The following is a 22,560-nucleotide window of genomic DNA, read 5'->3' on the forward strand; positions in this document are numbered from 1 at the left end:
CCAGCGCCGGGCTCCCGCCCTCACCCTCCGCCGCTCCTGCGGCCCCAAGCCGCCACCTCGGTGCCTGCCTCCTTCCTCTTCTCGCCGAGAGCCGCCCCTGGGATCGGACCCGTGCGCCCCGGATGCTGGGGCTGCCCTGGCGCGCCCCCCTCCCGGCGCGACGCGCTGAGTGAACCGGAGGGCGCTCGCGCTTGCCCCAAGAGGGGCCCCCAGACCTCGGGACCCCGCGCCGGACCCGCCGGGGAGACGACGATGTCCGCGCAGCCCCCGGCTCTGACGCGCTCCACGCAGCGGGGGGAAGGCGGCCGGCCGCAGCTCGCGGAGCCCTAGGTGCACAAAGCCCGCGCCCGCCGACGACTTTGCCGCCTGCTCCTCGGCTCTTTGTCTCCGCTTGGTGCGAGCGCCGGACTCTGGGATTTCGGTGCGAGATCGGGCTGGGGGGGCCGGGGGCGAGCTCTCGGTTTCCCGGCCGCCCCCCGCTCGGGTTTGGCTCCCCCCTCCCCCGCACCTCCCCGGCCCGGGCTCTCTGCGCTTCCACGCTCTCGGAATCACGACCCCTCCCTGCCATGTATCCGCAAGGCAGACATCCGGTGAGTAATTGCAACTCGGTTTATTTAAGCATCTATCATGGCAGGGTAAACGAGGCAGTTTATCTGGCACCTCCATTTTGCTTGTTGCTACCTTTATGGTGTGTATGTGTGTGTGTGTGTGTGTGTGTGTGTGTGTGTGTGCGCGCGCGCGCGCGCGCTCACACAAAGGATGGGGATGGGGGGGCGCCGTAGAGAGAGGAGGTTAATTCCGCTCTAATGGCGTGAGGGGCTCCCAGTGTTACTGGGGAACTGTTTGTTTTCATGCTATCCCCCGCCCCGTCACATAAGTCTCCCAACTCACTCGTTGTGTCTCCTCTGTCCCCGTCTTACTTGGGAATAGGAGCCCCTTCGTAAAAGGGATAGGAGCCCCGCGGCCAAGAGGGAGAGATTAGGGCGCCCCCCTCCCCGTCGGGGACCGGAGAAACTTGTTGGGAAGGTTCTGGGCTTTGTGGGAGGCCCCTTTGGCTGAGGTGGGGGCGGGGGGAGACCGGGGAAAGCCGCTGAGGGGCTTGGGCAGCTTGGAGCCGGGTCTGACGCCCCCGCCCCTCCCCTGTCTTGTCCTGGCCGGCTTCAGGCTCCCCATCAACCAGGGCAGCCAGGATTTAAATTCACGGTGGCTGAGTCTTGTGACAGGATCAAAGACGAATTCCAGTTCCTTCAAGCTCAATATCACAGGTAAGGCCTGTGGGGGCCGCCCCGGGGCTGGCAGGGCGGGGGCGTCCCCCCCGCGGCTCCTGCCACCACCCCTCGGGGACTGAGCGGGCTCTCGACCCCGGGGCGGCGGGGCAGCCCGGGCCTCCTCCTTTTGTTTCCCCTTTCCGAGCGCGGCGGCTTAACCCTTTGCTGCCGGCAGCCTCCCGGCTCCCCGTGCCGTTCCCGGGGTGAGGGAAGTTGAGGGATCGGGGCGCGAGCCGGCTCGCTCCGGATTCTAGGGGTCGCGAGCCAGCGTCAGGGTCCCGGCCCCCACTCCACCCCACCCCGCGCCCGGGATAAGTTCTCTCGCTCGGCCGCGGGAAGTTTCAAGTTGTTACACTCCCCCTCCCTGTGTCGGGGACCCACGTCCCCCTCCGCCCGAGGCTGCGGGATGAGCGGAGTACCCCCGGGGGTGGGTGTCAGGAAGGTGGCCAAGGGGCTCTGAGACGCCCTAGGGGTTGGGGTCCCAGAGGAGGCTGTGCAGGCCCCAGGCCTGAGCCGGCTCCTCCTGCCCTCGTAGCCTCAAAGTGGAATACGACAAGCTGGCGAACGAGAAGACGGAGATGCAGCGCCATTATGTGATGGTGAGAGGCGGCTGGGACCCGGCCAGGGTGGCGTGGGCCTGGGGAGCCCTGCCCAGCCTCCGCGGGGCAGCCCCCGCAGCGGGTGTGTTCCGAGTGTGCCATCCGACCCTTTTTCACCAGCCTCCGTCAGCCCGGGCCACTTGGAGGAGGGTGGGTGAGAGGAGGGGCAGAAAGAGAAACCCAACCCCTCTCCTCGTACACTACCTTTGTGCGCCTTTGATTTGTGTTCTGAAGGTTTCCCCGAGGGCTGGTTGTCCTGTCTCGGGGTTGGATAAAAGCCGTTCTTAGAGACCTCCTGGGAGTGTGTAGAAACTTCTCTGCTCTGCAGCTCTGGGATTTAGCCAGAGTGGGCCATAAGACCTCTCCCCCTCCCTCTTTTTCTCCCCAGGGGTTCCTGAGAGTGGAGGAGCCTTTTGCCTCCATGCTCACTCAGGGCTCACCCCACTGAGAATCTCATGGACCCTGGGGCAGTGTATAGACGGGTCCTCCCTTTTCCCAGTGTCTCTTCCAGCAAGTTTTAATCTTCTGATGGTGAGGAGGGCGCTGGAGGTCCTTAAGTGGGACTCCTTGCACTGCTATCCATATAAGAGACCTTGGGCACATTGCTAAAGAACTCTGATAGGGCAAGCGGCCCCAGTGTACACACGATTGATTCCCTGTTGAACCCGAACATTGTATAAACAGGATATATGGCACAGGCAGGGCTGGTGGGAGGGAGGGCCCAACTCTTCTTACACTATTTATTGCACATAGGGTATTCTGTTGAGATGAGAACAACACTCCTGAGTCCTTCATCTCTTCAAGCCTCTTTGTAGCTGGCTTTGGGGTTTGACTTAAACTTCTTTAGCAAATGTATCCTAAAAGTACCATTTGGCCAAAACCTTCTCCAAAGCTGATTCTGGAACACAGATCTTGGTGTTGTGCGTTAACGGCAGTTCTTTTTACTTTTAGTACTACGAGATGTCCTACGGTTTGAACATTGAGATGCACAAGCAGGTAAGTGCTTTAGGATATGTACCTAATTACAGATCCTGCTCTTGACAGGCAGGGTCTGAGACTTGGTTGAGTTTTCAGACATGTTGAGCTTTTAGCATCCGAGCTTTTGAAGTTTGTCCTGGTCTTGGATCTTGGTGGAGGGGTAAGGAGCAAAAGGAAAGTTGTCTGTTCAGGATCCCCTTTACAAACTTCTGTAACCCAGAGGTGGCTGCTTTAATCTGTTTTAATGTAAACTTTACAAAAGGAAAGGCAGGAGGGTGTGTGTGTGTGTGTGTGTGTATGTTCGTGCTTGTGTGTGTGTGTGCGCATGCGCAAAAATGTGATGTTCTGCCTTGATAAGATTAAACTTCAAGAGTCTTAAAAGCCAGGCTGAGCTGTCAAAATGTAAGGGAACAGGCTACCTACCGCTTAAAAATATAAATCCAGGAGGAGTTATAGCTCGGTACCTTCCGTATATGAGGCAACTTTCTCATTTCCATCTTAATCTAAAGGCTGCCTTGGTCATTCCCATTTTCCAGGGGGAAGCTGAGAGGTGAAGTAACAAGCCCAGGGGCAGCCTAGCCAGGACTTCTGAGATGACTGGGGGTTGAGCTCAGCTTTGAAATCCTGAAGTCAAACCAGTTTAGCTGGTGTGTGATGGATATGTAAACTACCCTGTATTGTCACTCTTCTAATAACAGTATACCTCAAACTGGGCAAATACAAACACCTTTATCTCAGTGCATATCAGTAACTCTGTCCTGGGCGCTGGGCTGGGCTGTGGGAGAGGCCTGTTTGTATATTTGTCTTCCGAGGAGAGGCCGCCTATAGTTTGGCTTGGCCAGCGATTAGCGTTGACTTGGCATGGAGAAATGGCGCAGGCCGGTGGTTCTTTTTAACAATTGGTGTTCTTGAAATCTCAGAAGGCTGTTGACTCATTCTAGCCTTTGGTGACCGTGACTTGAATGGATTTTCTGCTCTAAATGAACAGTGGTTTACAAGGCTTAAATTTTGCTCTTTAAGGGGGCAGGACCCAGGGCAGGTGAGAAGGGCAGGTGACCTCTGGAATGCTTGTAGATTCCTGCCTGCCCGCTCCAGTGGTTTCACAGCGAGCCTTTGGAATCCAGGTTCCTTCCCCTTCCTGGAGGGAACCCCAGTGTTGGGTGAAGGGCAGCCAGAAAGGGGCCTGAGTTTGTTGAGGAATGTTGGGAGGCAGTCAGGGATTAGCTTTTTAGGGAGACATGGGAAAAGGCTACCAGGCTTTTACTTCTTGACCCACAAGAATCATAAACAGACACCAGTTTGTAAGTAAAGATGTTTGTCCTCGGGAGTATGGGCTAGAGACTGCCTAACTTTAAGTGGAACTGGCTGGATCCGACTAGTCCATTAAGAATGTGTGAAGTGAAACGGGGTCCCAGGTGTTCGAGGACCTTGGGCTGTTATGCAAGATGCCACCTCCTCCCATTCTCCACCCCTCTTTTTTTGTCCTCAGTGCTTGGTATCTTGGGTGTGTTTAAAGAGGGTAATTGCAACCAGGTTTAAAATTTATAGCAGCCGTTCTTCTAAAAGCTTCGTAATTAAGGTGTAATATGTCGTTGCATGTTGAGGTCTGCATGGGTGGTGTTCCCTGTGTCTGTAAGTGGATGGTTCTTTGGCACAAAGAATCCACCTTGGCTGTTGGAGCGAAGCTGCTCCTGGAGTCCTGGGCCACTCTGAACCCAGGAAGAGTTATTCACCTTCTTAGTGCATTCAGTGGTGGGGTTTACATAAGAAGCAGCTGCGTGCATCTGGGGCTTCTGGCCCGTCCCCAGACCCTGGGTTCTTAGGAGGAGAATGCTTGAGGTTTGGCGACATGATTTCATTTAATCCTCTGAGCTGCCAGAGGGAGATAGATGTCTTCTTTGCCCCCTTTTTATAGGCGAGGAAACCGAGGCTTTAGGGAAGCCAGGAGGGCAGAGGTGGGACTTAAATGTGGGCCTCTGGCTTCCAGACCGAGCACTTTACCCTGTTTGCCACTCACCTTTGCCTTGGAGCCTCAGCTCCCACTTGCTTCCCAGCAGGACTGTCTGTGCTCTGAGCACAGTGCCTGTGCTGGGTTTCCGGCAACCTCTGAGTTGGGTGAAATCGCCCTGTGGCTGTGGAGGAACAAAGAGGCAAGGAGGTGAAGAAACGCTGCACTAAGACATGCAGTCCTGACCTCCTGGGGCTGGCCACCTCCCTAGGCTTGCGAGGGTTCTGCAGAAGAGAACCGGCCACTAATTGTAGTGTGGGTCTTGGGTGCATTTGGCGGATGGTGGTTAGGCCTGAGCAAACAAGTTTATCAGCTGACCTGTTTAGCGGTTGACTGGTGTTTTATCTGCACACACAATCAAGTGACTGGAGTGCTTGAATTATTCATGCAGTGTCCTGCCCTCTAGACTTGACTGTTCGTGTGATTACATCTGCCTGGAACAAACAGGCTGGATTCTTCATCTTGAAGCTCAGGGGTGGGGGTGGGGACTGTCTGTACTTTTATATAATAGATGATCTCCAGAGCTAGCACCTTGGGAAGTGTGGCAGCCCTCAGCCAGCTCACACACACATGCACACATACACACATGCGTGCGCGCGCACACCCCTCTTACCAACACCACCACATATTTTTTTCAAAAGCCCTTCTTTGCTGGCTCAATGGGAAATGCTTGTTAGTTCGGAACCTCAGGTTCTGCCAGATGGGCCTGAGTATTGACAGAGGGCAGCTGATGAGGTACGTCCAGCCAGTCTTTACTTTACTGAGAGGTTACACTCACTGTGGCTGGCTCCCTTCCTGGCTGTGTCTCTGTCTCCCTCTGTGTTCTTTTTCCAAGCTGTCGAATGAATCCCAGAGAACACAGTCGATGGTTTCTCCTCCCCTTCTCGGTTTCCCTCCCTAATTGTGGCAAAGCAGAGATTACAGAATCATGGGCCTGGCCTGAGATTTCAAGAGGTCACCCACCTCCTCCAAGCCTCTGCTTCTAGGCAGGATGTCAAGGGTGATTCAGCAAGGCCAGGGAGGTGATGATGGCTGGCCAGCTCATCAGTTCCCATCTCGTTCCCACAGAGGCTGACACTCTCCGGTGTCAGCCACAAATCACAAAGCCAGCGTGGAAACAGGCGCTCCAGAGCAATTGCAGTGCGTAGGGTTTGAGGCACTGATGCTCTCTCTGAGAAGCTGGGTCAGGCTGCCTTTTCACCCCTTGCTGGTTATCACTGAGGTTTTGGAAGAGCACTGGAGGCCTATTGATTTGGGGAATGTGTCATGCCCCCACTTTCCCATCACCAAGCAGCCCTTCCTCTGACCTTCTGTTCTAACTGGGAGAGCCCTTTGGCTTCTCCTGCAAACCTTTCAAGGTCCAGATGAAGGAACTAAGGCCCAGGCAGGGGAGCTGAGGTTTCCAGATCCATCCAGTCCAGTAAGTTACCAGAGGAGCTGCTGTTACCACTTCTCCTCCCTACCCAGCTCTCTTAGCAAAACTCAAGAAATGAAGAGTGCTCATTTACTAACTAATAGCACTCTGTGTCTTTAATTACCATTGCTGCTTTCTGCGTTATTATCTCAGGAGGTTAAGGCTACAGACCTGGCGACACCAAAGTCCAAAGTCCCCCATTTCGGGTTGTATAACCATATCAGCTGAATCGCCTCTGCCTGCCCAGGGTCCTCTTCTGAACCGCCAGCTATTTGCACAACTAATGATTCATTGCGCCTGGTAATAAACACAATGCATAACCAGCAATCCTGGAGAGAAGGTTCACAGGCACGGTGAGGTGATAAAGCCTGTGAATCTTTCACCTGAGGATGGGGATGGCCCATGGGGGTGGCCGTGGACATGGCTGAAAAGGAAGATGGAACATTTTCACTTACTACTTCCCCTCTCTGGGCCCTCACACCCACATGAAAAGGGGCTTGGGCTGGAAGAGCTTCAGACATAACATCTGGAAGTTCTGTGGCCACTGTAAAGGTGTGAGGAGCGAGAGGGGACCAGCAGATGATGAAGTTACCAAAACCCTGCCCAGGAGTCGAGTCAGTCTGGGTGGGGAGAAGCTGGGACACTCAAATTGAAGGGGACTTATTTCTTCATACTAGGGCAGTCCCTGTTTGTGTGGCATCTGAGCTAAGAAAAAATACCTTTGAGTATCATTTATTTTGGTCAGAATACTGGCATCCGGGAACCCCTCTAAAGACTCAATTTCCTTCTGACGTTTTTGCCTTGTTGCTCTTCTCCAGAGCTGTCTCTTCTCTCATCCTCTTCAGCAGTGGAGTAGGGTATCTGCCTCGCTCCACTTTGGGGTCCACCAAGTTGAAAGCTCCCTTCACCCTGTCCTGTCCACCTAGGAAGAACCTGCACCCTGGACCCTCAAGACTGCCGTCTCTGGACACTATTGCTTCTTGTTTATGGAGCTGTCAGAGTGAGGGTCTGTGTGCTTTCTGGCTCTTTTCCTTCTTATCCACGCTATTATTGAAATGATCTGGGAGAGGGGCACGTGGTCCCCACCAATCATGGGAACTGGTCCCAGATGAGGACCTGGCTCCTTATTGAAGACTCTTCATGAATCCTGCCGGACCAGGAGCTCCTCTTTCTGTCTGTGGCTTCCTCCTTTCCCTCATACAGGAGGGGGCTAGTCTTGTGTCAGAGATCCTTTTTTTCCTTTTTGTTGTTGAAGTAAGTCAGTCAAGGGATGGATTCCCTTTTTCTTCCTGTGTGGGGAAGATGTTTTTCATCTCGTTTGTACAAAGTCCTGGGATACCAGGGAAAGGTGTTCCAGGCCAGACCTCAGTGGGGTGTCCCACTGGTCCGCATGCACGAAGTCTCAGTATCTGTGGGGAGCCCCTCTGTTGAGGTCTCCTATGTGTGCTTTGCACATAATAGGTGCCCGGTAAACACATTGCTTTTTCTTTGCCCAGGATTACTGTGGTGTCAGAGGGTGGAATTCCCATTCCCCTAGCCTTGTGAGTAGGAGCGGGGGGGAGTTGCTCTTGCGGGGCTTCCTCCTACTTCCTCCTCTGGCTCAGCATCCAGGTTCTTCATCAGTCAAAGGAGGGGGTTGGACTGATTCCCAGAACGGGTATTAGGGGCTTGGGATGTGCTGGGTTTGGGCTGGGGCTGGTTTCACAGACACCCTTCCCTCCTCGGGGGAGTCGGGCATCTAAATAAGTCATTGCAATGCAGTGAGGTAAGTGCTAACCGGGCCAGTGTCACGGGAGGAGCCCCCGGGGACAGAGTAGCTCATTCTTCCTGGGAAAGGGGAGTCGGGTCAGAGAAGACTACACCGGCCGGGCTGTTACCTGAGCCGAGTCTTAAAGCGAGGGCCGTGTTCATTAGGCAGGCGCGCCCGGAGGCTCCTCTGGGGGTGGCAGCAGCCCTTGGAAACACAGGGCTATGTGGTGTCCCAGAGCCACAAGTCTGCAAGTCTTGGGAACCGGCCCGGGGGAGGGGAGGAGGGACTCCACTTGGGGCGGGAGGCGAGGTGGTGACATGTTGCAGCGAAGTGATCCCCAAGGCCTCTCGCCGCTCACACTCACTGCTCTGTGGCTCCTCATCCCCAGATGGCTCTCCAAGGCTGGCCCGTGTCCATCTGCTGGGCTGGGGGGGGGGTGGGGTCCGCTCCCTGCAGTCTGTCTCCCTCTCTGCTGGCTACCCCCACCATCATCTGCTGGTTTGAACTTTATCCCCCAAAGTGGCATTGTCTTCTCGCTCATATTGGTAATTCTGTAATGACTGGTTATGACCCGCCCCCTCCCCCATATTTAATTCTCATCAGCCCAGCTCTCCACTTTGCTATTAATGATAGCAAGCCAGCAAAATAGCTTTCAACATGCCATTGACAGTCTGGTTTAAGAGAGCACTTGAAGTAGTGCTAGACAGCTGAAAGCACCCATAATTGTGTACCAGAGTGAGAACTGCGCGCTCAAGGGCCTTGTTTTTATATGCTTAAAGGGACAATATCTTGTTTTCAACAAATGCTCTCCGAGACTCACAGCCAAGATGCGTTCTCTCCCCTTCTCTCTTTGCTTTTCTCCCTTGGCTTTTGTTTTTTTTTTCCCTCTTGCCTTTCAAAAGAAATGTTCCCTCTCAAGTTGAGGCTAAGGAGAAACTTAGGGAAGGGGGGATTTCCTGCCACCGCAGAAGTAAGGTCTGGGGTGCCATCCACTGCAGGCAGCCTGTGGGGTATGCGGTGGAGGGGGGGTGCCTCCCCTGAGGGTCTTCTGGAGGAGGTAATGGGGGGGGGGTTGCAGTTCTCCCCAGCAGTGATATAGAGTTCTTCGGTGGGTAAGGATGTTGCCTGGTGAGCGTGAGGGTGGAGTGGGGCAGGCTTCCAAGATGTCACCTTGTTACCGTGGATGAGCAGGCAGAGGCTACCTGAGGGAGAAAGGGGTTGGCCTTTGGGGAGTCAGATTAGAACCCTCTAAGCCCTTGAAAGGAGATTCTAGGAGGCCCTTCTGTACAGAGGTCCCTCAGGAAATCATGAGGATGAGTAGGGCAGGGACCTGCCTTCTGCAGGGGACATTCATCCCAGCTTCAGGGATTAACAGGGGGACCCATTGACTCAGCCCTGAAGATTCTGCCTGAGAACAAATACCTCCTTCCACTTCACCCCACCGACATCATGACTTTGATGGTGCAGTAGACTTTTGAGAAGGGGTTCCCTTCACTGCTATAACCAAAACCTTCCCTGACCCATTACAGGGTGAAGGAAGAACAGAGTTCCTAGCAGTGGGGCTGAGATGACCAGGGAGCCCTGTTGGGGTTGAGTCTGGCTGTGGCCGTGGCCTTGTCTCCTTAGAGGGGCCCCATTTTGTTCACCTGCCACGCGAGGGACACCGGTGGGATCCTGGGGCAGCTGCCGCCACCTCTAGACACTGCCAAGAGAAAGCCTTTATCGAAGACAGAGTGAAAATTCTGATCTATAGTTAGAGACTACAATAATACAGGCTTTTGCATTTGCGGAGCACTTGTTTGCAAAGCAGATAAGACGTTTTTGTCTTAGAAACCTAAACTCACAGGCATGTGGGTCCAGGACAAACACACCAGGAGGAAAGCGTCAGAGCGTGTCAGGAAAGGCCTGGGGTGTGAAGATGACCTGTATGCTTCAGGGTGCCACCAAGCTGTGTTCCTAAGCTGGGGCTGGGGTGGGAGGGGGCGCGTGTGGAGCAGCAGTGAGTCTGTGAGCACGGTGAGGGACAAGACCATTTTGTGTTCACAGAGGCTTCTGAGCCCATTGTGGGTGCATGGTGTGTATTTTGTGGGGGACTCGGACTGTTGGGCTTCCCTGGTGGCTCAGTCCAGGGAAAGAATCTGCCTGCAATGCAGGAGACCCCGGTTCGATCCCTGGGTTAGAAAGGTCCCCTGGAGGAGGAAGTGGCAACCCACTCCAGTATTCTTGCCTGGGAAATCCTGTGGTTAGAGAAGGGGCCTGGCGGGCTATAGGGCTTCCCTCGTAGCTCAGTTGGTAAAGAATCTGCCTGCAGTGCAGGAGAGCCCAATTCGATTCCTGGGTACGGAGTATCCCCTGGAGGAGGGAATGGCTACCCACTCTCGTATTCTGGTCTGGGGAATCCCATCAACTGTGTAGTCCATGGGGTCACAAATAGTTGGACACGACAGCGACTTTCACGTGATGGGCTATAGTCCATGGGGTTGCAAAGACTCAGACATGACTTAGCAACTGAGCACGCCCAAGCAGGCACAGACCAGGACTGTTACATTCCAGTTTGGGGGGCCTGCTCCCTGACCCTTTGTAACGTCACCGACCTTCTGGGAACGTTGCCAGGCTTAAGAAATATGTGTAATAAACCTGTATTTTAATGTGTCTTTAATAGGCTTAAGCGCTTCCCCCCCTCCCCCTTCACATGACAGGACAGTGTGAAAGGGGAAGAAAGGAGAGGGGTGAAGAACCAGATACTTGGGGAAAGATGATAAAGCAGAGGTATGAGGGGTTAGGAATGGGGAAGAGCCGGGAAAGCATGCTGGATTTAGATTATAGGAGGACATGAGCAGCAGGAAGCAAGGGTTAATGGCTTGGAGGTAACTTAGTCAGTGATGCTTGTCATGCCTTAGCTATCTATATGGGCCTGGAGTTCCAAGTGCCGGGGCCTTATCTCATTGCCCTTTTAAATCCTTGATAACCATTGTTCACAGCTCTTCGACTTTTTTTTCTTTTAATTCCGAATGTGAACTTCTTAGTTTGCACTGGAAGGCTATGTCTTCCCTCAAACACAAAAAGAGTTCTTTCCAACTCTATGCAACAAGGGGCAGGGGAGGGGATTCTTCCTGCCTGGTCAGCTGGGGAGGCTTTCTTTGGTTTTAAATGCCTTCACCAGCCAGCCAGTAGGTGAGGATGGTGTGACGAAGGGTTGGAGGAGGGGCCCCTACCCAGTCTCCCAGGGCTTCTTAAAGGAGAGCCCTTAACAGATCTGTTCTTCTCCTGGTTTGAAACAACATCTTGGCAGATGGTTTGGGAATCAGTGGTGATATCTGCTGGGGAGGAGCAAGGCAGTTTAGCGTAGACTGGGGAACCAGGACAGGAGTCCGTCCTCCAGCTGAGGTGGGGCTGGGTACAGGCTCTGTCAGACTTCCTGCCCAGGAAGACGCTGGGCAGCCTCACGGGCCTGGGAGAAGCTACGTGTGTCTGCTAAAGTCACTTCAGTCATGTCCAACTCTGTGTGGCCCTGTGGAGAAGCTGCAGGTGATACCAAATGGTCTAGAGTGAGGGGCTGAATGGTCTGGTGGGAAGACATACAGATGAGATGAGGCAGATGGAGGTGGTGAGCTGGCCGGGGCCTGATCGGTCAGTGGGTGCTTTAGCATCTCCTTAAACCCTTCCTCTGAGAAGAGACAGGGACTCTTCCTCAGAGCTCCATCACCCGTGGAGAGGCCTGTAGACTGGCGTCTTCTCGCTTGGCCTAAGAGCAGGAGTCCTAGGCCGTGACTCTGGAGGGACTGAGGTCAGTGACCCTGTCTCCCGGGGCCTCCCACTTCATCCCAGGGAAACAGCTCTCTACGAAGCCAGCCCGAAATGAGGAGCATTAGAGCCCCAGAGAGGCACCCTGCCCTTGCCAGGGTGCTCCCCCTGTTGGCTTGACTCTGGCCGTGTCACCTGGGAAGTGTGTGTGGCACCATGGAGCTCAGTCTGCAGGGATCCCTTAAGGTGGTTGTGTGTGTGTGATCATCTCTCTTAGCCCTTTTTTTCTTTTTTAATTTAATTTGTCTGTGCTGGGACTTAGTTGTGGCCTGTGGGATCTAGGTCCCTCACCAGAGATGGAACGCAGGCTCCCTTCATTGGAGCTTGGAGTCTTAGCCGCTGGACTACCAGGAAGTCCCTGTGTTATCCATTTTTTGGTTTCTCATCTCTTACCTGATTCCTACCCCCTCCTTCTCAAAGGACCACCTTTCCCTGGCTCTCCCTCTGTCCCTCTGACCACATCCCTTTCTCAGTCGTCTGGCTCTACAGGAATATTGGGCCTTTCCCAGGCCTCCAGGTGATAGGTCATTGATAAACCCTTTTTCACAAAGATGCCGGTGGAATCAGAGTTTCGTCATCAGAAGTCAGTTGGTTCTCAAAGAGGGGATCCTGGAAAGTTAGGGGCAGAGTACCAGGATCTGGAAACTGGCCTGACCTGGTGGCTAAGAAACAGACTTTGGAGTCAGACAAACTTAGGTTTGAGTCCTCAGTCAGGGTCTACTGGCTGTGTGACTTGGTGGCCCATTTGTCCTCTGTGAACTTGAATTTGTAACAGAGGTGATGAGGATGCCTGTGTACCTTTAGAGCAGTGTTGCCTGGTAGAACTTTCTGCAGTCATGGAAATGCCTGTCTTATTGTTCAGTATGGCGGCCACCAGCCGCATGGGGCTCTTGAGCCTTGGAGTGTGTCTGCTGTGACCGAGGAACTGAGTTTCGAGTTGAACTTTAGTGAACATTCATTAACCTCGAGTGGGCAGCGGCATCATAGATGGGCCTATGCGTTTATAGTGTTTTGAGGGTGATGTGAGATGATGTATTGACTCCTTTGTGTGTGGGGAGACCTCAACAAGGGCTTCTCACAACGGGACAGTCCCCGGAGCTGCCAAGGCCTCAGAGAGTGAGGACCTTGGTGTTGCTAACGTTGTAAGACTTCCCAGAGCCCTTTCTCATTTGTGACTGGTTGGCTCCACCGTGCCAGCCCTATCGTGTAGACACCTGAAGCCCCATCTCACAGTAGGAACATGGGTGTTTCAAGAGTTTAAGTGACTGGATTGCGGTCTCACGGTCACCAGGGGCGGGTTCAGAACTGGGAACTAGGCTCGTTTCATTTGGACCAGTGATCTTTATCCAGAGGCCACAGCAAGGTGTGGTCTTTTGTGGTCTGCCCACTGGCCCACCTCCAGACCCACCTGTGCATCAGGGCTTCAATTCCAGTGTTGGGAAGTCCTCAGACAGAGATTTTAAGAATTCAGTGAAATGTGTCAGTGATGCGTAGACCAGGGTTTCTCGCCCTGGGCACTGTTGGCATTTGGGGGCCAGATGATTCTTGGTGGTGGGGTTGTCCTGGGATGTTTAGCAGCATTGCTCTGCCTCCTGATTCCAGTGGCACCTCTTCAGCTGTGACACCCCAGAATGTCTCTAGACACTGCCAGATGTCCCCAGGGGAGCCAAAGCTGCCCTGCTCGAGAACCCGCGGTGGAGGAAGGGGATGTCTGGCTCTAGGGCCCCTGCCTTGCTGTGTGACCTTGGGCAGCCAGGCCCTCTCTGGGCTGTTTTCTTCATCTGTAAAATGACATGTTGAATGTGCTGGCGGTTTGGGAGGAGGGCAGCCCGCGAGGGAGCCGATCATATAAACAAGTTCCGAAATACCTGATCTTGACTTTTACGGCCTATGAAATGCCACCAGCCCTGCCATCTTTGTCTGGGGAAGCGAGGCCCCTCTGACACTTTTAAACTAGGAAAAGGACTTGTTCTTGGGTTGTGAACTTGGTGGTGAGGGTAAAATGGGGCTGTTTCTGCCCACAGACAGTCTGTTAAGAAATACTCTGACATCCTGCTTTCCCCTTCCTGCCCCCCAGGTTTCCCAGAGAGCCCCATCCTTAAGATTCATAGCCAATGCTTCATTTGTAGCACTGACCTTACAGGGAGACCCCAAAATTTAACGAGCTGCCTCTGCAAGGGTAATGTGACTTTTACAGCCTGTTGAGGGGCAAAGGGAGATTTGCATAATGTTCCAAGGGGGATTAGGTGGCTGGGGGTTGCCATGGCAACCCCACAGGGATGAATTGAGAATTTTTCCTCCTGGCAGGAGTTGGCCAATGGAGTCTGGGAAGGTGGGGGAGGGGGGCCGGGGTTATCTGAGGGGAGGGAGGGAGAGATGGGGAGGGGAGGGAGAGATGGGGAGGGGGTTGGTGGGTTGGTCGTGCCTGGGATGAATGGACAGTGTTGGGAGAAGCTGTAATTTGAAAAGACTTTCCCTGTTTCATCTATACAAGCAGGCTCTTTGAGGACCATTCCCTGGAGTGGGGGTGGGAGGCGGGCAGAGTTTAATGTGTTTTAGAAACCAAGAAATTAAAGCGAACAAATATTTAAAGATTATTGGATCTTGTTAACAGGAAGCCCGGTGGATAGAAACTGAGAGTCTGAGAAATGAAAGTCTTAGAGGCAGAGAGGGACTTGGCTGTCAAATTTCCAGGTCCCTCCCATGGAGTGGTGTCCACTCCCATGTGTCTGTAAGGTTGGAGTTGAATGCTCTCCAGGACAGGGTACTCACTTGCATGCAGCACTGAGTTTGGTTTTGAGAGCACTGAACATTATCTTGAACCCAAATCTGCCTCATTTATGCAACAGAAGCTGAGGTCCTAGCGCAGGACACACCTGGGGCAGGCGTGCAGGTCTCCGGACATCGCATTGCCAGCTCTTTCCAGGGTTAGCGGCCCACCACCACCCCGCTCCACTCCCTCACTTCCTCACAGCATCACCGTTCCCAATTCCCTTCCTCCCTGGACTCTTGGCAGAAAGTGTCTAAGGTTTCTGGTGAGCACACAAAAGGAAGGTGAGACTCCTTTCAGTGGAGCACACGGCAGGGTCATGTCATACCTAGGCCCCAAAATTCCCTCGCCTTTCATCTGCCCTTGCCAGGTGAGGGCTGCCATCCTTACTCTGTGAAGGGCGTGGGGGCCAGTGTCAGAGGCCAGCCTCCAGCAGCATCCCTGCCCTCTCCCAGGAGACAGATCCTCAGGGTCATCCCAGGGCTGGGCCTTTTCTTGTTCCAAGCCCTCCCGGCATAAAGAATTCAGCAGGCTTCCTCAGAAGCATAAATATTTAATGGCGTTGTAGTTATATATAATTTGATCAATATGTCAGTGCTAAAAGGGCGTTTAAGGAGGCTCACCTATCATTGAGTGATCTGTGATGTAAACCTCCCCAGCCCCTCCAGGAGCAGGGGTCATTATCTCCCTGGCTGCTAAGTGGGTCATTTATTCACCCCGTTCTTAAAGATACCCTGGAACTGTTCTCTCATTGAGCCTGTACATGGTAGGGATGGAGCAGGGCCTGGGAGCCCTGCCCCAGCTTTTGCTGGAGGCCTCATCCCTCCCTGGACTTCCTTCTCTCTGGTGATAAAACACCCACTTATTTTATTTCCGTGCTCTCTGAGTTTGGTCCGAGGAGAAGCTGCCTGGCAAGGAATTTCATCTTGTAGTCCAATAATCGAGGGCCTATCAATTTAGAATTTCCTAGGAAATGCAATGGGATATTTTAAGGTAAAATTGCTCGGCTGCATTGTTCTGGAATCTTGTAATATTTGATTGCTGGGTGACTGTGACACCTGGCTGCTGGCGCTTCTGCCTTCTGCGCGGCCTCCAATCTCTCCCTCTGCCCCTGTGATGTTACTTCAAGGTGAGATAGACTCACTTTGAACACCCCAGGACGTATGTCAGAGAGCTAGGTAAAACCTGATTCAAATTCAAGAACCTCAGAGCAGACTGAAGTGGCCACCTCAGACATACATGCTTCAAGAGGCCCAGCCACCAGGGTGTGACTTTTCAGAGGTCACATGGCTTGTCAGACACGGAGCTGGCGAGCAAGCCAGCATTCCACGTGGCTTGGAATATAACTCAGTGTCTCACGTAGGTGTCTTTTCCTCAGCTCATCTTTCTCACACACATCCACAAACGCATCTCCAGAATCACACAGCTCTTTCCAAGAGCCTGCATGGTTGTCCGGTGAAGAAGTCCTTGTTTTAGAAGCTAACGCAGGAACCTAGGAGCAGCCCCTTGGCTGCCTCACAGAGAGGCAGTGGTTTCTTCCTGCTGAATGAAACACCTTGAGGGGCCCTTTCCTGGCTGGCTGCAGCTCCTTGTGAATCATGGAAAGAACCCAGACAGGAGCAGCTGGACACTCTCAGGTAGGATAGGACATCCCTGCTTTTGCCCGCTCTGTGACTGTTGTTGGCAGTTTGTCTGATGGACACACTTGAATGGTTCACGTGCCATAAAGACTGGTTGCGGGCACCAAGCCCCAGCCAGCCCCAGTCTCGCCCACACCACCCAGCATGCATCCACATTTCGAGGTCCATCCACATTTCAAGGTGGCTTGCCTCTTTGCTCATCCTTTAAACTCATGCTCGGCTCTACTTTTCTGAGCTTTCTGGAGGAATCCCTGTTTCACAGAGGAACTTGGGAGCGTTTAGTATTCTCAGACTCTAAACGATGGCTCTTGGATCTTGTTATCATCCCCCTGTTTTGCAGACAATAAAGTTGAAGCCCAGATGAGGGAAGGGACTTGCCCAAATCCACGCAGGTCACATCTGTGTGGCTCAGGGTTCAGAACTCTAAAGCAGTCAAGTTCCTCTCTCTCCTTGTTTGTATTTGGCTGAGGTTAGAATGAAGTCTGCATTTTCTAGACCTGATCCTACCGGGCAGTTTAAATACCAGAGAGTGAGTCTTGGGGAAGTGGCTGTCGGTTGTTTCTTAAGCAGGCATTTAAATAAATAAAAAAAAGACAAGCCAAAGGCTGGCTGAAGGCTGCAGGCCAGGAGCAAGAGGCTGTTGAGGGTGTGGGCCAAGGGCAGATTCCCTCTCCCTTCAGTGTCCTGGGTCAAAGGTCAGAGGGATGGGAACGGCAGCAAACGTGAGTGGCTGGGTGTGACTGGAGCAACTTTGAGAAAGCCCTCTGTTTATAGCAGGATGCTCCGAGATCCTGCTACAGTGAGGAGATGATTGTGTGAATGGGAGTTCCTAAGGCACGCTGAGCAGACAGCTCTTGGGGAAATTACACTCACCCCCTACTATCCTGTGTTCCGACATTTATTTGCTTAACAGTCTCGATGGAGACGCGGGGCAGATGTTCCTCCCGCAGCCGGAGCCAGTTGGGAGCGCAGACTCCGGATTTCGCAGGATCTCTGCGTACGCTTCTCTGTGTTGAGTAGATTAGTTCCTTCTGAGGAATGATGTTTTTCCACCAGCAAAGCTGCCTTCTTTGAACCACACTTGAAAAGAAACTTTCAAAGGCAGCACCAGGCTCCCCAAACACCTTTTTCCAAAGGAAGCCATCCTCTGGCTGCCTGGCATCCTCCTCCCAGGTTCCCCTCCAAGGCTCTGACTTGGAGCAGAGGCTTTGCTGAGGCCAAGATGGAGGGAAGGGTGGAGGTCTACCCCACGAGCCTCAGCTGCCATATTGATAATGGGATGCCCGGCATTGCCAGAAGGACTTCTCCAACGTAGGCTCTAGTTCCAATTTGTGATTTGTGACCTGTCCTGATTGTTAAAGTCACACATCTTGATTCTTTTTTTCTTTCCTTTCTTGGAAGCGATGTTTAGAGCTTGTTTGAATTGGATCAAATGCTGTTTTAACAGCTGTTCCATTCGGAAATGCTGTCAATTATTAACCCTGACAGTAGTTTTTCTTTCAAAAATGCTTCTCTGAGCTCTCTCAAAATGTCGAAATTTGGCTTCTTGGTAGGAAGTCGTTTAGTGAAGTTGCTTAATTGCCAGGCGTCAGTTTCTCCATCTGAAAACTGGAGATTTATAGGAAGTGCCTTCCCTATAGGGTTCTTGTGAGCTCACACATGTAAAATGCTCAGAACAGCTGGATCTGTGGATGTTAGCTATTATTATTGTTGTTGTTAAGAGTGGTTCTGTCAGGCCATCTTTCTATTTGCAGAGCTTCCTATCCTCAGTCACCACCCTCAAACAAATAAACATTAAAAAATTAAAGTCGTTTAGGGAACAGTTTTCCTGTTCATTCTTTGACCCTCTGCTGTATGCTGAACTCGGGTTTGGATTGGTCTGTGTGCTTAGTTGCACAGTCGTGTCTGACTCTTTGCAACCCCATGGATTGTAGCTGCCAGGCTCCTCTGTCCATGGGATTTCCCAGGCAAGAAGACTGGAATGGGTTGCTATTTCCTTCTGGGGATCTTCCCAGCCCAGGAATGGAACCCACTTCTCCTTTGTCTCCTGCACTGCAGGAGGATTCTTTACCACCAAGCCACCGGTTTAGAGATGACCAAGGCTCAATTCCTGCTTCCATGTGGTGGGGAGACCAGGAGGGTGGTGCTGCCCGTGGCAGGGGACAGTCCCAGCTGGGAGGGATGGGGTGTGCATACTTTCTCCACCCCCACTTCCCCCCAGAAAGAAATCCCCAGACCCAAGAACAGGGACCAAGGGTGACACCACCTACCTCGCCTCCCCCCCAACCCTATGTAGTCCTGACCCATGATGGACCAGAGTCCGTCCTGCCTCTCAGCGAAGCTGCTGTTCGTTGAGTCTGGGCCCCAGGAGAGAGCCTGAAGGCTGATATCCCAAGCCTCTGGAATATTCTGTATCTTGTTCTGCTGACTCTTGGTTGACTTGTGGAGGCAAGAACTGTTCCCCGTGGTGGAAAGGAGAGATGAGAGGGGACTTGCTCGGAGCGACCCAACTGTGGTCATCTTGTAGCCTGGATGCCAAGCCTGGAACCAGTTGGAGCTACATGAATCCCAGCAGGTTGTTCCTCATAACCAGAGGATGCTGGGCTCTGGACCAGGCCCTGCCAGGAAAGATTCCACCTGGAGGCAGCCTGTGGCTACACGTTTGCTAGAAGGTGCAGGGAGGGGAAGGCTGGCTGGCTGCTTTTCCTTTCGTCCCTTCACCTACCAAAATCTTGACACTTGACCTGTTTGCTAGAGGAAGTAAGCAACAGCTAGGACTCCTTTATGGGCTTCCGAGGTGGCGACAGTGTAAAGCATCTGCCTGCTGATGCAGGAGGTGGAGGAGACCTAGGTTCAATCCCTGGGTCGGGGAAGATCCCCTGGGGGAAGGCATGGCAACCCACTCCAGCATTCTTGCCTGGAGAATCCAATGGACAGAGAGGAGCCTGCTGGGCTACAATTCAAGGTGTCACAAAGAGCCAGGCACGACTAAAGTGACTTAGCATGCACACACAGGACTCCTTGATAATCACCCCAAAGATGGTAAGACCTGCAGTTATTGAGTGGGCCAAAGTGACGGGGAAGGTTCCGAGCTTGCCGCCTGCCTTCCTGGCTGAGGAGCGGGCAGCAGCTAGGGACCCGCTGGGTGCCTTGTGACTGGTCTGGCTTGACCACTGCTTGAGCTGCTGCCCACTCCGTCTCCCGGTTGTAGGTCAGCCCTTTGTCCACCGCTGCCTCTCCCCCTAATGCTGCCCACACTGAAGCAGGCCCACATCCCCAGCCAGGGGACACTGTAATATGACGTCTTGAAACACACATGCAGGGAAGCCAGTGAGATTCGTTTGTCTCTAGATTTTACTGGGCATCTATCATGTACCAGCCTCTGCTAAGCCAGTCATTTGAGGTAAGAGACATTGGACCAGTGAGCTCCCTCAGCTCATTGGTAAGGATGATTTATTTTGTTGATTTCTCTTTGCTTTGTATTTTAAATAAAACTTTCTAGTCTTATTTGGCACATAAACATGTGACAGGTGAGTGATTATGTTGTTCTATACAGGTTTGGACTGAGCTGATTGTTTCTAGAATTCCTGACATATACAATTCTGACGCTTATATTTCATCTCCCTTTCCCACTATCAATCAATGTGGGAGAAGAAAAAGTGAAAAGAAATGAGAAGGGACCCTGTTTTGGACTAGAACTCTTTCCACTTACCTAGATTAATAATTTATACAATAGTTAGTAATCGTCCCAGGAGACTTATAAGTATGAATGATGGGCATCTAGTGGGCAGAGGCCAGGGCTGCTGCTAAAAACTCTACAGTGCCCGGAACAGCCCCACCCAACAGAGTTTTCTCTGGCCCCAAATGTGTGTAGCGTGGCGTCTCAGGTGGCTCAGTGCTGAAGAATCCGCCTGCAGTGCAGGAGACTCAGGCTCGATCCCTGGGTCAGGAAGATCCCCTGGAGGAGGAAATGGCAACCCACGCCAGTATTCTTGCCTGGGAAATCCTGTGAACAAGAGGAGCCTGGCGGGCCGTAGTCCATGGGGTCACACAGAGTCGGACACAGCTGAGCACATATGTGGATGGCACTGACGCTGCGACAAGCCCTGCTGTACGGTGTCCTTGCTGAAGTAAACCCCTTAAGTACAGATGCGGCTGTGAGTCCCTCCCTTGGAACTCAGCCAAGGATGAGTTTGGAAGTGGGACTATTATTGGCACTGGTTGGTCCAGGATATGAGGGACAGTCTTTCGCACCAAAGACTTGCTTTTACCCCCAGTGCCCAATCTAGAGTGTTCCAGGAGAGAGCTGTGATCTGTGACCCCCACCCAGGAGCTCTTGCTGCTCTGGACAAGGGGTCTGTGTTGGAACCTGCACTGCAGCCAGCAGCCCCGGGATGTGGGCCCACAAAAGCCCACAGACTGCTAGCCTGAGACCCATCTCTTCACCACCCAGAGGCATCTTTATCAGTGGCTGGGGATGGGTTGTGGCGGGGGGTTGGGGTAATAGGGGTGCTGGCCCCACGAATTCTCCTTAGGGCCAGGGTCTGCTTGCCAATAATGGTCCCATTTCCAAACTCATCCTTGGCTGAGTTCCAAGGGAGGGACTCTCAGCCGCATCTGTACTTAAGGGGTTTACTTCAGCAAGGACACTGTACAGCATTGCTTTTACTTTAAATGCACAAGGATTTCTCATCCGGAGTCATTTGACATGCAGATGATCACAGATTTTTAAAGGCTGTTGTCATGGTTTTGTCTCTCAAAGATTGCTATGTGCTGATGAGAGCTCTGAAGCCAGCTCTGGGACCTCAGTCCCGGCAGCCTTGGGATTCAGAATGAGATAAGAGAGGCACTTCTGAGACGTGTCTGTCAGTGGTCCTCAGCCTTCCTATCTGGACTGTTAACCATTTAGCCCCACTCTTTTTTCTTTTTTAAAACCATTCTTCATTTGAGATGGCTCACATAGACGGATGGCAAAAACAGTTGATTTTTTCTTTCTTCTTTTTTATTTTTTTAATACTTACTTATTTGGCCATGATGGATGTTAGCTGCAACACGCAGGACCTTCAGTCTTCCTTGCAGCATGTGGCATCTAGTTCCCTCACCAGAGATGGATCTTGGCCCCTTGTATTTTGACTGCAGAGTCTTAGCCACTGGACTACCAGGGAAGCCCCCAGTCGATGTTTTTCTGAATGTGATCTTTTCTGGAGTGTTAGGGGTGGGGCAGAGAATTGATCTGCCTTTCTGTGATCAGCTTAGATGAAGGGCTAGGGTTCTGATAGTTACGTCCTGAGCAGCATCTTAGGGAAGGCAAGGCTTGATCTCCCCAGAAGGAAGCATCAATGGTGAGATTTCTGGCTGGACAGCGCTGGAAGGGCGAGGGATTGGTCTGCGGAGGGAGAGGCAGCAGTGGGAAGTGGGAGTGAGGGAAACCCTCTCAGCGGCACATCACTGGGCGTGAGGCTGGCCCCAGGGGGCACTTGGCACACATCACTGGGCATGAGGCTGGCCCCAGGGGGCACTTGGCACATGAGTCCGGGGTCTTCCACCACCTCCTGATGTGTCTGGGCGTCTGAGAGTCTGAATTGCAGTTGCCCTTGGGGCCACTGGGCAAAGCAGTGCCTTCTCACTGCGCTGTGTCGCTCTTGTGAAAGGTTTCTTTCGCCGCAGTGGGTGGTATGGGGGTGGTTCCTGTTTAGCTTTGCATTGTTTTGGTTAGGGCTTCCATTCCAGAGGAGGCGAACTGTATACTCTGAACCAAACACGGAGACCACCTCTGATAGGAAATTGGAGCTCCTGGAAATTGGGTTGGTTGGAGGGAGTTGGAAGGAATTGCTTCACGCTGTGGATTCAGCGAGGCCTCCTGGCAGGAGGTCCATAGAGGGTGGAAGGACGGAGCCTGTCGAGGGCCTGTGGTTTGGCTGGGGGCAGGGGGGGCGGGGGGGGTTGCCCTTCCACAATCTGACATTTCGGCGACTTGATTTATTTGCCTGAGCCTCACGCAGTCTCTTTCCCTTTGCAGACAGAGATTGCGAAGAGGCTGAACACGATTTTAGCACAGATCATGCCTTTCCTGTCACAAGAGGTAAGACCTTCTTTGGCTTTGTCTTCTGTGCCTTGCCAGAGCGGCCCCTGTCCATCCGTTCATGTGGGCAGAAGTTGACAACCTGGGGCTTTACACAACCGTCTCTGGCATATCAGAGACGCCGTTCGCTCCTTCTTCCGGTGGAAGCTGTTCCCTGCTTCTGCCAAAGCCCCAGGAGGAGGGTCCCGGCCTGTGATGGAGCCCGCAATGGGCAGTGGGTACCTCTGCCTCTTCCCGTTCCCACCCT

The 22,560-nt window shown here is 52.9% G+C and overlaps 1 protein-coding gene across 7 annotated transcripts in view; it reads left to right on the plus strand.

The window, feature by feature from the left end:
- Positions 1–505: 505 nt before the first annotated feature.
- Positions 506–22,560, plus strand: part of TLE3 (TLE family member 3, transcriptional corepressor) — a 46,261-nt gene continuing 24,206 nt past the window's right edge. For all 7 annotated transcript variants that reach the window (XM_068964306.1, XM_068964312.1, XM_068964308.1 and 4 more), the window contains exons 1-5: positions 506–590; positions 1,165–1,265; positions 1,804–1,867; positions 2,819–2,863; positions 22,251–22,313. In XM_068964306.1, coding sequence (XP_068820407.1) covers positions 567–590; positions 1,165–1,265; positions 1,804–1,867; positions 2,819–2,863; positions 22,251–22,313 — 297 coding nt within the window. In that variant the 5' untranslated portion in view covers positions 506–566. The remainder of the gene's footprint in view (positions 591–1,164; positions 1,266–1,803; positions 1,868–2,818; positions 2,864–22,250; positions 22,314–22,560) is intronic.

Source organism: Capricornis sumatraensis, chromosome 2, assembly GCF_032405125.1.
Source record: "Capricornis sumatraensis isolate serow.1 chromosome 2, serow.2, whole genome shotgun sequence".
Lineage (NCBI taxonomy): Eukaryota > Metazoa > Chordata > Mammalia > Artiodactyla > Bovidae > Capricornis > Capricornis sumatraensis.